This window comes from Synchiropus splendidus, chromosome 7 (genome assembly GCF_027744825.2).
Source record: "Synchiropus splendidus isolate RoL2022-P1 chromosome 7, RoL_Sspl_1.0, whole genome shotgun sequence".
Lineage (NCBI taxonomy): Eukaryota > Metazoa > Chordata > Actinopteri > Syngnathiformes > Callionymidae > Synchiropus > Synchiropus splendidus.
This window is the reverse complement of record NC_071340.1, coordinates 26,480,469-26,496,321: the sequence shown is the minus strand read 5'-3', so window position 1 is coordinate 26,496,321 and position 15,853 is coordinate 26,480,469. Positions and strand designations below refer to the sequence as shown.

Here is a 15,853-nt window from a genome sequence, read left to right as displayed (position 1 = left end):
AACATCTAGTTTAAGAGCATATGTAATCTCTGCGCGACTCGTGTAAAATGAGGCAGGAAAGCAGCTGATGAGGAAATACGTTTGCTTTTATTGGACGAACCAAACAGGCAAACTCACACAGAGAGTAAAGACGACGTCACAATGTCATGAGCTGAAAATAAATGAAGAGTTTTATTTCAAAACTTCCACTCCTGGTTACTTTGAAATGAGACTCTTCACATATACATATTTACAGATATCTTTCTATATTTTATACATTCTTTTTTTTTTTTTGCTGTACATTTAAATCTCATGCTTGAAACTGCCTCCAGCATTTATCCTCAATCACATGACAGAAGACAAAAAAAGAGCGAACAGTAATCAGGATCAATGCTGCATAGTTTCAACTTTGGACTGTTAAAAACGCCTTCTGTCTGAGGACAGCAAGGAGACGATGGGAGCTGAATGAAAATGCACGTTTTTTTCCTTTCATGTCTTCGGCAACATTTGAGAAGGAGTTGAACATGATGGTGAAGGAGGTCAGGGTCCCGTGCGAGACGAAAGGAAGCGGAGCGCGTTACAGTACGAGATGACACTTCAGCACAAACCACACAAACACACACCTGCACCAGTGGAAACAATAAATAAACACAAAGCAAGACACATGTATTTTCATGAGTAAAATGCAGGTTAATGTAAAAGTCACAGCAACTGTCAAACATCAGGACAGATTCCAGTTCAGTCAATTCTTGTCGCCCATTTGTGGAGATTAATAGATTCAGCCACGTATTATTGTTATATATTTATCTGACTTGAAGTAGTGAAATGTCCTCAAATCATGATGCGACATTCAGCTGTGAAACCTGTAGCAGATGATCATTATTGTTGTGAACGTCTACAAAGCAAACGCTGATCAGACTTTGAAAGTAAGAACACTTGTAACAAAAAAGTCCTTTGTCTTCACCTCCCATAAGGCATCACAAACGTGAAGGAAAGGAGAGCCTCGAAGAGATATGGTGATCGCTCCATCCACACTTGGACCAAACACATTCTCTGCTTATTTGCTAGAAGTCCAGCCCTAAATCAAAGACAGTGGTGACGATTTTACAGCAGACGAACGGATCAATGCTGGCATCAGATGAATCATCACCGCACTTGGACAAGCATTCGTTTATTCCACTTGTTTTCGAAGTTTAATTTTGAGGTGCGAAAACACTTTTTTTTTTTAAATCATAAAAAGGCCCTTGAGTGCTTTGTTGATACAAGACAATGACTTTTGCATTGTTGCTGTACAAGATGGATTATGCTCAGACACATTTATGAAGCCCGAAGGTGATCTGAATTCATCATCAATAGGAGTTGTAAGTCTTCGTGCGAACGGAGAAAATGAATGGAGAGTGATTTGTAAAACACCGTTCCCCGCCAGATCTTTGTTTAAAGACACAAGACAAATCATGTGACAGTGAGGCCAACACGTCGGGAGGTAAGGTTAGAACACTACTCTAGCTCTAGAATTCAGTCGTCACCGTGAGCATGCTCCACCAAGCACACGGACATTCAGTCTTAATGGTAACAATATTTACAACACCGACGTTCGGAGTGGATCGTTTATCAAACCAAAGAAATTATTCATATACTTGGTCAAGTAGAAAGAGCCAACGCACCAACATGGAAGTGATCCCTCAATATGAGTCACTTGTTTCGGTCGGAATGGAAGTAGTGCAGAGGAAGCGCCGCCGTGCGTCCCCAGTTACTTGGTCTCACTGGTCACCTATGGCTCAAAAATGCTGTTTTCAGTATGTGCGACTGGGGAGTCCACCCGTGCTGTTCTTGTTCTGGAGCTCTGCTGGATAAAAAAGGAGGTTTTATAGTTCCTCGTAGTCGCCGTCGTCTCGTTTGACGGTTCCCGTCCCTCCACCCAGAAAGTCCTCCAGCTCGTCCACGTCCGTTTTCTTGCTCCGGGACTTCTTCTTCTTCTTCTCCTTTGCCTCGGCAGCGCCCGCCTCGTCCTTCTCCTTTTTCCTGTGTTTGTGTTTCTTCTTACTCTTGTCCTCCTCCTCCTGAAAGACACGCAGCAAAGTCAAGTGGCTGGCAAAAGTCAGAGTCAGGGACTGTAACAGCGGGGAAAAGCACAACACCTCTTTGCTCTTCTTCTTCTTTTTCTTCTTGTCTTTGGAGGAATGCTTGCCTTCTTTCTCTGCGCACAAACACAAATGTAGTAGCAGCAGTGAATGTCTGCAGGTCAGCTGTAATACTCATACAGTCCACGATGTGGCAGTATTAGAACAACGCACACGTCTGTACGCATGGCAGTGTAGCGCAGACTAACATGACACGGAACTTCATTCCTTAACTTCTGTCTACTGGGCACAAACCACACTTGTATTTCGTGCTGCATTGAGTTATTCAACTACTTTTTTAGTACTGCCTGGAGCAGTGTTGGAGTTGAGCTACTAAAAAGTATATATATTTTCTTAACGTTGATGTACTAGCCACATTTAGGGACAGTGCACGCCCCATCTAGTAGTGACAAATGCACATTAGAGCCTTTTCAGTGAGGAAAATGATGGAAGGAACTTCGCAAATGCTCCGGTATGAAGAGGTTGATTAAAATAATAACAATAATAATAATAATACATTTAAAATAAAATAAAATGTAACAAAAGTATTGTCACAACATGAGGACAACTCATTCTTTCCTTAAATCAAATCCCAGATCAACATAAACAATGTACACACTCGCTACAGCCATGTAATGAGCTGAGCTCTTCCAGTCTACAAACTGACTCACTACACACTGAGTTCAATGAGTACAAATGGTTGCTAAAGCATCTTTTCTAGCAGTAGTTTTAAGTTTCTTTAGACTACTGTTGGACTGATCTACATGAGGCTTTACAAGCTACACGTGCTGAGCAGCTTCATCATCACTGCTTGTTATGTCGAAAAGGGGAAACTCTTTAACTGTCATGTTGAGTCACGTCGACTAAATACCAAATCAATTTCAGAGAATAAAAAAAATGTTTCCCTCTCTCTCTCTCTGTACTTTTGAAGGTTAGGGCTTCATTTATTCAAAGTAAGTAAACAATCCAAAAACAGGCGATCAGTGTTTGTGTGTGGATACAGAGGAAAAGTGGTGGTCTTTTTGTCTGTTATCTCTCAAGTTCAGCGACGGCTCCAGCAGATGCTGATGTGACTGACCTTCCTGCTCCTCGCTGCTCTCTTTAGCTGCGCGGACTTCCTCTGAGAAGCCGAGTCCAAACAGATCTGCGTCGTCCTTGTGTTTGAAAGAGATGGACGATGGCTTCATCGGCTCTGGGACCTTCACCAACTTTTCCTCGTCATCAGAGAGGTCGGACAGCAGCTCGTCCCGGACTGGGAAGGTGGACTAGAAAGAGCAGAGCACAAACTAGGCACTAGAATCTCTTGAAAAATGTATCTCCCGAGTTTGGAGCTCTTGTGTTCACCTTAACTACTTTAGGAGTGTCAGAGGCTTCAGACTCAAAGTCAGGATCATCCATCACAAAGGAGAGCATCTGCTGTGCCACCGGTGCCTCGGGGTCAGTGTCTGAATCCTCAGCTCGTGACGGACTGCTCTTCTTCTCATGTGGTCTCCCAGGCTGTTCTGCCGCTGGAGTCAGGGTGAGGGAGATGGACGCGGCTCTGGGCTCCACAGCTCTAGAAGATACCTTTGCTTTGGTCTGATGGATCACGGGACTGAAACATGACAGAGCCAACGTCACAATTAACATCAATGTTACCACCAGTTTTGATCTCGCACAGAACTTTTATACAGTATTTTCTGTATGAAATGTTTCTTCGTTTGATAAACAACTGAGAAATATATAGCTCCTCATTAGCGCGTATGCTAGTTTACAATGTTCCTCCAATAGTGTATGGACATGATTCATGGGAAAGGTGATTGACAGCTCAGACCAAATACATAAACAAATATGTAACAAGGTATAATTATATATGTACTGTATGTCTATATGAATTAGATTAGGGCTGCAATTCACCATTATTTTATCAGTCTTTCTAGATTCATCAGATAAAAGAGTAAAATAATTAAATTTCCTTTGTAAGAGAATAGTAATAAAAAGATTACTAGAAGAAGGTTACATTTTAAAGACGTAAGTAGTTGGCTTGAATATTTACTGTATACACTGAAGCACTGCTGTTACAGTCACACATTGTTACAGTCTTCTATAGTGCAAAAGGTCAGATAAAGAAATCAGATGTAAAGAAATTCCATGCTTCTACATAGTAGTTTTATTATACTTCTCTAACACAACCCTAAAAAAACAGGCACGTTTTTTGTGTGCAAATGAAGTGGTGGTTAGGAGACACTTACGCTTTGAAATCAGGTTCACTGTCCAGGTCCTGGTCCCTTGTGATGACCGGTGCACCGTCCTCTTCGTCACTGGTCAGAGTTATGTCTTTACTTGGCGGCAGAGATTTGGACAGAGGGAGGCTGGGGACAGTGTCATCCGGATCCAACTCGTCTTGGAAAGCTGACACCATGGGGTTCCCTCTGTCCTCATTATCACTAGGATGGATTAATACACACGAGGAAACAAATGAACAAACTAGGGCTGCAACACAATACTGAACCAACTAACCATATTGTTTCAGTTAGGTAACAGATAGACCAATACGTGTCTGTTTAATCAGAGATGTACAATTTGATGTCGGCAAAATATAATGGCAGTATTATGTTCTATAAAACACTTATTTTTCCAGGTTTCCATTTTTGATGGGTGATTTTGGCTGTGGTGAGAAGGCAAGAAATGAATGAAATTAAAGATGGGAGTTCACCAGCCCACAGGGTCGGCTAGTGTTAGGGAGGACAATAGAGTAATCCAAAGTTTAGATTGCTATTAATCAAGTGGAAAAATGGTGGACACTTTCCCTCTCATCCTTGCCGACACCCTTTTGACACACATCACACCTGACACTTTTCTCCAGTAACTCCATCCTGCCTGCACCCGCTTCTTCACCTCTGTCTCACACTCTCCACTGCCCTCGACAGTTGAGCCTAAGTACTTAAAATCCTGCACCTTCTTTATTCACCTGTCCACTTGAGTCGCCCCGGAAAGGCGAAGTTACATGATAAACTGCTCAGGATTAATAGAACAATTTCATATCCAGTAGATATCCAAGGAAGCACCAGAGTCTGGCATTGAAAGTTACCTGTCACTGTCCACAGTCACAGGTGGCTGAGGCTTGGTTTTGGAAGGTTGACTGTCTTCCAGGAAACTCTTGTCCAGCCTCTCATCTGGAACAAAATCATCCACACTGCGAACAGTAGTAGGGCACACGGGAGCTGGGGCCTCATCTGAGGAGAACATGAGGGAGAGGTGGTCACAAGGACAGTTTTGGTAAAGTGTGTGGAAAAGTTAACGTTAGATTCATTAAAAATGCCCTAGCCATCATTACGAGAAACTGTTTGTGAAATCTAATGTGAGAAACTAAGGGTATAGAGAGAGTAGCAGTAACACAAACACTAGAAGCAGAGCGAGAACGATCAGCGTTGAAGATGCACAGGTTTTCTTTGGAAGATTTTATTCTCCACATCAAAACATGTTCTAGCTCTACTTTCAAAGCAGCACACGAGAGTTAATAAATAAATCTGTCTTCTGCATGCAGGGCCTGACCTTGTGCTGTGGCAGGAGCCTCAGTAGCAGCAGAGGAACCAAACCAGCGAGACATGAAGCTGCGTTTCTGTGGGGCTGATGCAGCTGAAGCGCTGGACTGGAGGTGCTCGGGCGACTGGGCTGAGGATTTCAATTCAGAAGTCGGGGAAGCTGCTCTGACTGCTGCTGGAGCCGGAGGAGGAGGAGAGGCGGTGGATGCTGTTGTGAATGGTGACTGAGGGAGTGCCTGGCATGGGATCGGAGGTTGAGGAGTGCTAGGACTGGAACTGCCCGTGGAAGCCCCGCTGGGAGGCACGATGGGAGACTGTGAGCCAGAGGAGGGGCTCTGACCGTTGGCTGCACCCGGGGAGCCATAGCCTTTGCTGCGAGTTTCCAGATTTTCCAGGAAACTGAAAAAGAAGATGAAGATGAATGTAGGAAAAGGATGAATGCAAAAGGAGGATGAGTCGACAGTACATGTCATAGTTTTGGTCTTCAGTTTCCTGCTGTACAGTGAGCTCTTCCAGAGTGGCGTCCATGTCCAGTTGGTTGGTTTCAAGCTGCCTCAACAGCGTCTCCCTCTGCAAAATCAGCACCAAGTCAACAACAAATTAAGCCCCACAGTCTTCTTCACGCTAAAACGCACCGTTCCTCTCACATCCTATTGAAACCCGACAATAATGTGCCCATTATTAACACTAAGCCAGTGTGTCTCTTCCCTCACAGATGAGAAACAAACACATTTTTAGTATCCACATTCTCTTTCAACTCTGCTGAAAGAGAATTTCAATATTTATTTTGACACAATTTACCTAGATTTTTTTGTATCTGTAGGAAGCTGTTCTCAACACCACAGTGGCCAATACTGCTTTCCTCATGCAAACATTTGTTTACTCCAACAACCCAACATAACGGATAGTGTCAAGAACATTCTTCAGAATCACCTCAGAGGCTCTGAAGACGCTCAACAAGATTCTAACTGCAGAACATTGGAAACATTATCGGCCACACTGGTGTTAACATCTTCCTTTTAGGTACATTTGGAAAATATTTTTTTAAAATTACAACTATTAACAGCCCTAGTTCCTATTGTAATAATGATGCTACATGAAACTTGACATATCTTTTGGTGTCATTTCGAGAACGGTTTTCCACTGACAATTGGTTAATATGGGCCCCACTGTTCAGCACACATGCGGGCAGGCACGTCACTTTAACAAGAGAATATTCACCTGGAGCTGAAGAAAGGGGATGTTGAAGAACCTGTGCAGGTACTTCAAACCAAATCCGTTCTTCATTGACGACTCGGCATAGTGGATATAGGACGATCCCATCGGCCTGAATGACACAACACATTTTATTAATTAAGTTATCCTGACTAAAACACTCACATCAAAAGTGACGCACCAGGACGCACGCACGCCTTATTGGTACAGAGATTACCCAGTAATCCATCAGGAACACACCCATGATTGTGAAGAACACAACTCTCCTGCACATGTGTATCTTTGTGATGCGTGATGTTTACGCAGTAATGCCTGGAATAATACTTCTCGTAACTGGATCGAATGAGTACTGGTTTTGCGGTCTGGTGCAGAGGAAGCAGGAGGAGTGTGAAAGAGCCCTGTCAGCTGCAGAGCAAGTGACGGTAGAGAACTGAAACCAAACATATATACATACATTGGAGGTTAACCACCGTTTAGTCCTGTTCAGGTTTGTGGGAGAGCTGGAGCCTAGGCCAACAAGTACAGTAATTTCCAGACGATAGAGCGCACCTGAATATTAGCCGCACCCACTAAATTTAAGAAGAAAATAGATCTTGATCATACATAAATAGCAGCGGCCGTTAAGCCACGGATGCAGTGGTGCTGTAGAAAGGGCACTGTTCTGAACTGAAATCATGACACATCTTTTATTCACATTGCGCTCTAAATGCGCCATGTTCGCCCCGGGTGCCCGAAGTTCCAACACCAGAGCTGGTCTCAGCAGCCGCTTCTCGATTCAAGACCTCCAGGAGATCGGCTCTGTTGCCAGAGTAGCGGACATGCGGGCGAAAACAGCGCATTCTGAGAACTTTAAGGCTAAATAAAAAGCCTCTGATTTCATCGCCTCCAATTTCATCTGATTTGAGCCTGTGAAGATATATTTTATATATATATATATATATATTAATTCTATATTAGTCGCGCCATTGTATAAAATGCAGGGTTCAGACCAGGAAAAAAAAGTAATGCCTTGTAGTATGGAAATTACGGTAATTAGATATAAATGAAACTCAAAAATAATGTTTAGTCTATGTATGAAGTAAAAGGTCTTAATATGGATTTGCATCAGGTCAGGATGAAATCTTGATGCATGGGTGATGCAAAAATGACACTTGATTTGTTTCAGCTGTTTAAGATGAGCACCTGTTGAGTCCAGCAATCAAGTCTCGAATGTCATCTGGCAGGATGACCCGATGTTCTCCCATGTCCCTGTGGTTTCCCAGTACACACACAGGTACATGTGTGGGCACTTTGGGCAGCTCCCTCAGAATGTAGCTGAATGTCCTGGAAGAGAAATCCCAAATGTAAAAAAATAGTTTGTAACCATAAAGTGGACTCCATTCCTAAAAAAAAAAAGTTTTTTGTTTTGAGTTTAGAGAGGCTGAAGCGTCACGAATTTACTGCAGTGACATTGGTCACATGACTATCCCCTCCCCCCCGTGGTTCTACAAGTCAGTCAGGTGACTCGGATACTACAACCAGACGTAGCAAAAATGTGAGTTTAAAGATCAGTGGCAACGATGGAGGCCTCTACATTCTTCATCAGTGACATTCAGTCCCTTACTTACTCACACACCAAATACAGCATGGCTGAATAATCTTTATGCAGCACAGTGTACTTTTAAGGACAGAAATCAATAAAAACAAAAGTTGAAAAAAGACACAAATGCTAATATTTGTTGGCATGTTCTACTGCATGTTCCATGTGACTGAATGAAAAGTAATAGTAAGTATCTTGGATCTAATAGCTCTCTTTGATGTCTGTATGTATTAGGAGGCAGGAAGCAGAATCTCTTGTTCACTGTTCAACTGGTCTTTATGATTCCACTGATAAATATTTACTTTTCCGATCACTACACAGTTGGAAATTGTATCAACCGCCCAACTTCCAAAGTACGGAGCTTATTATGAAATCTACTTTAATCACGTCTTAAATTTGTCCATTTTTTTTTTCAAATTTCTCTTGACATTAGTATATCGTTTATCTATATATAAAGTGCAAATGCAAATTGATGAAGTGATGATATTTACAAAGGGTAGATTCATGGAATCAAATTAATCCACAACCATCAGCACTTAAATTCTTTAAAGGACCCATACTCACTTCCGAAGGTATAAAATTCGTAATTGGTTCATTTGTATGAATACAGATATAGTGTATCTAGGTTGTTGGTAAATTAAGCTTATGAATGTACTAAGCAGATGAAATACTACTACCAGTACAGGCTCAAAAATGACAGGGACTGGTGCTAAAACTGAGGGGTGCAGCGTCTTAGTTTCCCTGAGACTGACACCCGATACACACATGCATATTGTAGCACCAAGCGTCCACCTGCCTGTCAGCAAGGACAAAAGCAAGGCTGCCGTTTCTTACCACTGCTTGGTGATGTCAAACATCATGATCACACCATTGCAGTTCTTGTACACATCCAGGAACTCAGCGTCCAGCGCAACTTCATCTGACTAGTGAACACACAACAAGTACTTGGTGAGATGCAGAGACAAATGGAAGAGGGATCAACTGCATCACATTACTCCAGCACATGACTCTCATGTGAGTATCACCTCTTGCGGCTCATTTTCCAGTTTCAGATTCTCGCCGCGCCTTTTGCCTTTACCTGCAGCAAAAGAGACTGTCAGTCATAATCAGATTCATTAACTTGGAAGTGTTTCTTTAACTTAGTGTCTTTGTAAAGTGACGCAAACAAGCAACAGCTTTTCCAATGAAAAAGCTTCTCACAACTTCAAACTCAAACCCATCCCCCTTAGGTCATGTGACCTAGCTCGATCCACACAGCAGAAGGTCAGAGCAGCCAGCCAGAGTGAGAAAGTAGCCACGCAGCAAACCCGGAGACTATTGACATTCCGATAAGGGTGGGAGGGAAAGGTGTTAAGGGGCCAAACCAGAACATACACGCTTATTTCTACACAATGTGCGCTCACCTACACCTTCAGGAAGAGGGTGTTTTTGGCCTGAGATGAATGGGAGAGGTGCAAAGAAGACAACGTCACCAGTGAGGACAGAACAAGAGGAAACCATGCGTCTGTGTGATGTCACACGACCAACTGTCGAAAGGCTTTCGTGAAAGGCAATGACAGACAAGTGTCTGTGCGTGCACACACTTACCCTTGTCTACCACGTCCCACACTTCCACCTTGACCACATCATCAGTCGCTGAAGGAAACACATCATAGGTCAAATCATTCATGATCTGGGGCGACAGTGAATGTAGAACCACAAGAACTTAAAGAAATTTAAAGGGGCCCTACACTGGATCTACACTGTTAGTAAGAAGAAACCTGAACATATATTTGAATGCGAAACCATGTTTGTTCAACCATTTGTGACTCAGATTGTTTTAAAAACAAGCCTACGCAACTTCAACCCAGCCATTCGCCTACATGTTTTCATGACGTCTACCGGACGGAGCGTGGGACAGATGACACACCACACTGCATAAAAACCTATCGTAAACATTTTGTTTTCATGTCAGGCCACTCTGTGTACCTGTGCTTCAACTACAGAAGAAGAGCACACACACATTGAGTCGCTCAAATTACACAGGGAAGACAAAAAAACAAACTTTCATTTTATTTATTTTCAAACCCAAGTTAGAGTAAGATGCACACAGAAAGTTATGGCTGCATCCTTAGGATTTATGCAATCTTTGTCCAAGCTGTATAAAAGGGTAAAATAAAAGGGTTATGGATAGGACCTATTAATATTCAAGTTCCAAACACCAGAGGTAACAAGATTTAAAATCTAAACTCCTTTTGACTCATCCCTAGCTTCAGTGGAAATAAATTTCATTTGAGTGGCTGCATCAAGTGTATGGTTCTGTTACAAAATATAAATAATTGATTTCTGAGTAAGATAGAGTGAGTCAGGAGTGGTGCATTTTTGCCATTGCTGAATTGAAATACTAATGGTAATTAGTGAATGGCAAGTCAAGTAATCAACGGCAAACTATATTTTTGTCTAATCTGAGTGATAAGCAAAATAAATGCCACATCATTTCAAACATTCTCTACAGTCAGGTCAGGAATCAGTGAAATTCAGCTACTTTAGGTTAAATTGTCGGTCACTTATTGTTTACTCTTTGAACACGTTGGTTGAAGATGGAACATCTCAAAAAGTGAAACACGTAAAAATACATCAGCGTTTTTTTTTCTAAAGGCATGCATGCATCCTTAATGGTGGATGAAATGGAGCGTATGGATCACGAATCAAAGCTACTGAAGGGACCGGGTCACAACTAAAACAACCCTAAAATGAATGCTTTACCTTGGTATGGAGCCACTGAATAATTGCGATGCAGAAACGACAGATGACAAAATGACATGCTGTGGTGATGAAATGGAATAAATCAATATGAGAAGGCAGGATTGCAGACTTACTTTTATAATTCCAGTGGATACTGGTGGCCTGGATCTCCTGAGTGGGAATGTACTCCTCGACAAACTTCTTCCCCTGCAGTCGGTGCCATAAAGTGCTCTTGCCAGTGTTCCTGTCGCCCCGGATGACTATTTTCACTGCAGCAGGACAAGATTTGTTAGTGTGCATCTTCAAAGTTCTGTGTTTGATTTTTCGGGATTGCTGACTCACTGTTGTACTGGACGCCTTTTGCGAAGCGTCTCTGCAGACTTTGGTTCATGGACTGCAGGCCAGCAGGGATGTTCTTATCCCTGAGCTGGCCCGGCTCAGAACCCACTAGCTTCTTCAAAGCCGAGAACATGCTGTAGTGTGTTTTCGTTTACTCTAGCAGAACTTGGATGCTATGAAGTGCTCCGCCGACTGATACAAAAGAAGTAATTAAAAGAAAAGGCTTATTGCTCAAAAAATTATGGCTCCATGCTTAAGGTCATCTTCAGTGTGGAGAATAATTAGAGATACGTGTTGTTAAACGCGACCAGGTGTTCAGTCGTAGCTGGGAGTCACTATCATGGCCTTCACCTGTGGAGTGAAACAAGACAAAGAAAGCAGATAGTAAACAAAAAGGCTAGATGAAGCAGATGTAACGATAGCAGCACATGACATCAAAATCAATGGAATCTGGATCAAAGCCTTTTCAACTTTGACAAGTCTGTACAGTCTAAAGATGTGTAGTCATCCGGACTGTGCTGATTTGTAGATTCCAGATGACCAGGTTTTAACTGGTCTTTTATATGACCAAATAAAACTATATACATGTGAATGTGGTACTTTGAAACTGTTCCACCACCAAAACCATTAGGAATAGGCCCAACAGAGAGTCAGGCATAGAAGGAAAGTGTGAGTGAAATTGTCTCTCCAAACCCTGCAATAATCTAGGCATCCAGGATGACAATCTTTTCTGATTTTTGTAGCCATGTTCGTTGTTCTATGCTTCAGCTGGTTTGATAATCATAACATTCTTGTTATAGACAAGTATCCCCATGGCCAAAACAAAAAAATAAAAAATCTTCAGCGTTATTTAACATTGTGGTGGAGCCACAAATCGGCCATCGTCTTATGAACATATTTCTCATTTTGAAGAATATCATTCCATTTGTCTGAGAAGTCTGTAATGGTCCTGGACGAATGAGTGAAAGTTAAAGTAGTGGAGTGGATTTTCTTTGCACTTCAAAGAATTGCAGCTACCACAGTTGCAGTGCAGATTATTTGAATACATTCTGTTGCCTTTCTTATGCACACTGCATATATTTGCCTTAGTTTAGCCAGCAGGTCTGAAATGTGTCTAGAACGTCTCTCTTGTCCTCACAGTGGTCACTGTGAAGAAGGTTATATATATATATTCAAGGCATATTTAATATCACCACACCAGGCAAGTGACTGAAACATCAGCGGTTCTATCAAAACTAGGGCAGGGTACTGATTCAGATTTCAGATTCAATAACATTCACTCGGGCCCAATACCATTTGGTTACACCCATTACAGTCACAATACCAATTTTGCTTGAATATGGGAGATTCTAAGAGGGAAGATTCGAAGAGAGGGAATGCTGTAAATAACAACTAAACCGCATAACTATTATTAGAAATATTAATGTTAATATAGTGGTTCAAACTACAAGCAGTTACACACGGTAGAAAAGACATTGACTAATCAGCTTGGTGATTTTATGACTGCATTGGGCCAAGCAGAGGAAAATCAATTCAGATCAATTGATACAAAATGCTTTTAAACCAAGTCCTAGACTAAACCTGATGTAATGTGACTGACCATCTAACTTCTATTTTCCAACTGCAATCCACCGACAATTTCACCAACATTTACTCGCGTTTTGTTAGATTGACTGCACGAAGAAGAAGAAGAAGAAGAAGAAGAAGAAGAAGAAGAAGAAGAAGAAGAAGAAGACTGCACACAAAACAGCAGCCCAAAACATTAGCCGTTCTCCTCATTAAATGTTTAAACTCCCTGGTGTCACTACAGGTAGACTGTTTCACATGGGTCAAAAGCAAGTGGCAGTGACAAGGGCGACCAAAAAAAATTAAATCTTGCATATTAAGTGAATTATTAAATCATTATCCAGAGGTTGTTGGGTGTGAGATGAGAAACATTTCCACACGAACGGCATTTTAAATGAAACAACGCACTTATGAAGGTGTATTGTGAGGCTTTCTTTTTGGCTACTGCTCCAAATTGAAGAAAATCTCAGCTTTTCACTCCAATTTATGACATTAAAAAAAAGCAGGGCTACAATGTCATGTGGCACTGACGGCTTGATGGAGTGAAATAGGCCGAGGTGCAGCGGTGGTCAAGTGTCAACACAGAAGACGTCAGGTAAAGGCAGGAAATGCAACTCCTTCCTTTTGAAATCTGACAATATCGTAGTGCCTCTGTGACAAATGAGTGAAGAAGAGCGTTCAAGTGAAGCGTTCTACCCTTCATCGTTTCTCCCGTGTTTGAAGTATTAGAACGGAAAGCACCGATCTATGAATAACGCTGGCTATTTACACCGCGTTGAACTGAACGATCTAATAAAATAGCAGTAGTATCGAAGCGCGATTTAGTACAATTGAAGAGATTCATTTGAACTACTTCAAACGCATGCATGTCTGCTAAAACTGTGTCACACATTCGAAGGCAAACCGAGGCGTTTAGCAACCAAACTAGACACGAATGTAACGTTATCCTGCTGTTTGGAGCTAGCTAGCTACACTAGCTTAGCTTCCCTCTCTGCGACCATTGATGGCAAGCGGCAGAACAAACACTCGCTTTCAAACCATATGGCCAAGAATTACACGCAATTACTTAGGAACCTACCAGTTATCATTCTTGACACCTTGTCCACAAGCAGCCATCGCACCGTCATCCCAACATATACGTTGCAGAGACATTCCTTCGCAAAGACAGCAGCCACGGCCGTCCCAGCCTCCTGCAGCGGACGACTTCCGGACAGTTTCACAATAAGACTTACTATTCGTCGTGCAAGCTGTTCATTGATATTCTGACTGATATTATAATACACTTTCATATTCTTTGTTCAATGTTTTTACGCCTAAAATCCGACGTATGTTTTTTCCCACACATTCTACTTAATAAACGGATGATTAATATTCACTTGAATTTAAAACAACTGTTGCCATACAGGGTCAGAAATTCACCATAAATTGGACTTGAAATATCCCCTGCAATATGTCGCAATGTCTTCCAGCACCACCGGTAAATAGAGAGTTTCATTTGTTCTTTCTGAATTGTTTACCTAGTTCAAACAACAGGACTCACATGGAATGATCCAAGCAAAGGTCATGCCAGTTAATTAAGGTTGGCCTCATTTCAGGAACATTTCGATGGGAAAAACAGAATGCAACGACTGACTGATACGGTCGCCTATAATCCATTAGTCGCCAACTGCAGACCACGGGTTCCACAAACTATTCAAACCACATTTTGAGCTATTAATGTATGAAGTTATTAATCAGGAAGTATAGATGTGCTTCCTGAGGAGACTGCGGTCCTTCAACATCTGCAGTAAACTGCTGCAGATGTTTTACCAGTCTGTGGTTGCCAGCGTCCTTTTCTACACCGTGGTGTGCTGGGGGGGCAGCATATCCAAGAAGGACACGTCCAGACTGGACAAACTGATCAGGTGGGCCAGCTCTGTGGTCGACTTGAAGCTGGACTCTCTGGTGACCGTGGCAGAGGTGAGGACTCTGGACAAACTGCTGGATATTATGGACCACGCCAGCCACCCTCTGCACACCGTCCTCAGCAACCAGAGGAGCTTGTTCAGTGAAAGGCTGCTGCTCCCCAATTGTCGGACCAACAGACTCAAGAACTCTTTTGTACACCATGCCATCGCACTCTACAACTCCTCACCTGGGGGGGGAGGAAGTAGCAGGGTACGCTACGCTACACTACTTAGTAATGGACACTTGTTCAATGTGCAATAACCGTCTCTCTGGTGCAATAACCTATTTTAATCTAGTTGAATTTTTATTTTTTTTCTGTGTGATGCTCTTCCTGACCGCATGCCCTTTCTTGCCTCTGTTGCTGCTGGAAATGTAAATTTCCTGGAGGGAGTCATCCCAAAAGGATCAATAAAGTCTAGTCTAAGTCTCTCTCTCGAATTAAAATGTCAAGCTTTAAAACAGGGCTGAATATGATGCAGGTGTTAACTATTTAGAACACTACAATCAGAGGAGTTGCATGTTCGTCCGTACGTACATGTCTGTGCCGTCTGGTTATCGTTAACATAGTCAACCAGTCGACTGTCAGTGTGGTTTTCATTTATTAAATGACTAGTGTTTATGACAATTTACATCATGTTTTTTTCCGCTTTCTGATGACTATTTGCAACACTGTCATTGCATGAGTCAGTGTGTTCCTCAACATGTGCACCTCATTGGTCATTGGCTGTTGTTTGCAGGCAGCATTAAAAATTTAATAGGTTTTCAGATGTCTCAGCTTTACTGAGGCAGTTTCAGGACAGATCCAATTGGAGTTCAACACAAATACAGACAATAAAATGTAAATTCCAGTCATGGGGTTG

At 42.2% G+C, this 15,853-nt stretch overlaps 1 protein-coding gene across 4 annotated transcripts; it reads right to left on the bottom strand.

Moving 5' to 3' along the window:
* Positions 1 to 46: 46 nt before the first annotated feature.
* On the bottom strand, positions 47 to 14,251 carry rabl6b (RAB, member RAS oncogene family-like 6b). Of its 4 annotated transcripts, XM_053871579.1 has the most exons (18): positions 14,125 to 14,251; positions 11,484 to 11,831; positions 11,276 to 11,410; positions 11,163 to 11,177; positions 10,005 to 10,052; positions 9,821 to 9,850; positions 9,443 to 9,495; positions 9,252 to 9,340; positions 8,021 to 8,161; positions 6,845 to 6,950; positions 6,090 to 6,193; positions 5,634 to 6,022; positions 5,170 to 5,314; positions 4,331 to 4,525; positions 3,444 to 3,693; positions 3,178 to 3,364; positions 2,118 to 2,176; positions 47 to 2,039 (listed from the first exon to the last, which is right to left on the bottom strand). In XM_053871579.1, exons 2-18 carry the CDS (start codon positions 11,611 to 11,613, stop codon positions 1,845 to 1,847), a joined length of 2,271 nt encoding a protein of 756 aa, XP_053727554.1. In that variant the 5' UTR covers positions 11,614 to 11,831; positions 14,125 to 14,251; the 3' UTR covers positions 47 to 1,844. The 4 variants fall into 4 exon arrangements, with proteins under 4 accessions (XP_053727554.1, XP_053727556.1, XP_053727555.1 ...); XM_053871581.1 differs by lacking the exon at positions 9,821 to 9,850 and having other exon boundaries at positions 48 to 2,039; XM_053871580.1 differs by lacking the exon at positions 11,163 to 11,177 and having other exon boundaries at positions 48 to 2,039.
* Positions 14,252 to 15,853: the final 1,602 nt, after the last annotated feature.

What these genes read in the sequence shown, in the direction of transcription:
- rabl6b (XM_053871579.1), bottom strand. Translation starts at nt 11,613, where the DNA reads ATGTTCTCGGCTTTGAAGAAGCTAGTGGGTTCTGAGCCGGGCCAGCTC. An exon ending in AAAAGGCGTCCAGTACAACA is followed by an intron (nt 11,411 to 11,483) that starts GTGAGTCAGCAA and finishes GTCCTGCTGCAG; the next exon opens with TGAAAATAGTCATCCGGGGC. An exon ending in TGGAAAATGAGCCGCAAGAG is followed by an intron (nt 9,341 to 9,442) that starts GTGATACTCACA and finishes TGTGTTCACTAG; the next exon opens with TCAGATGAAGTTGCGCTGGA.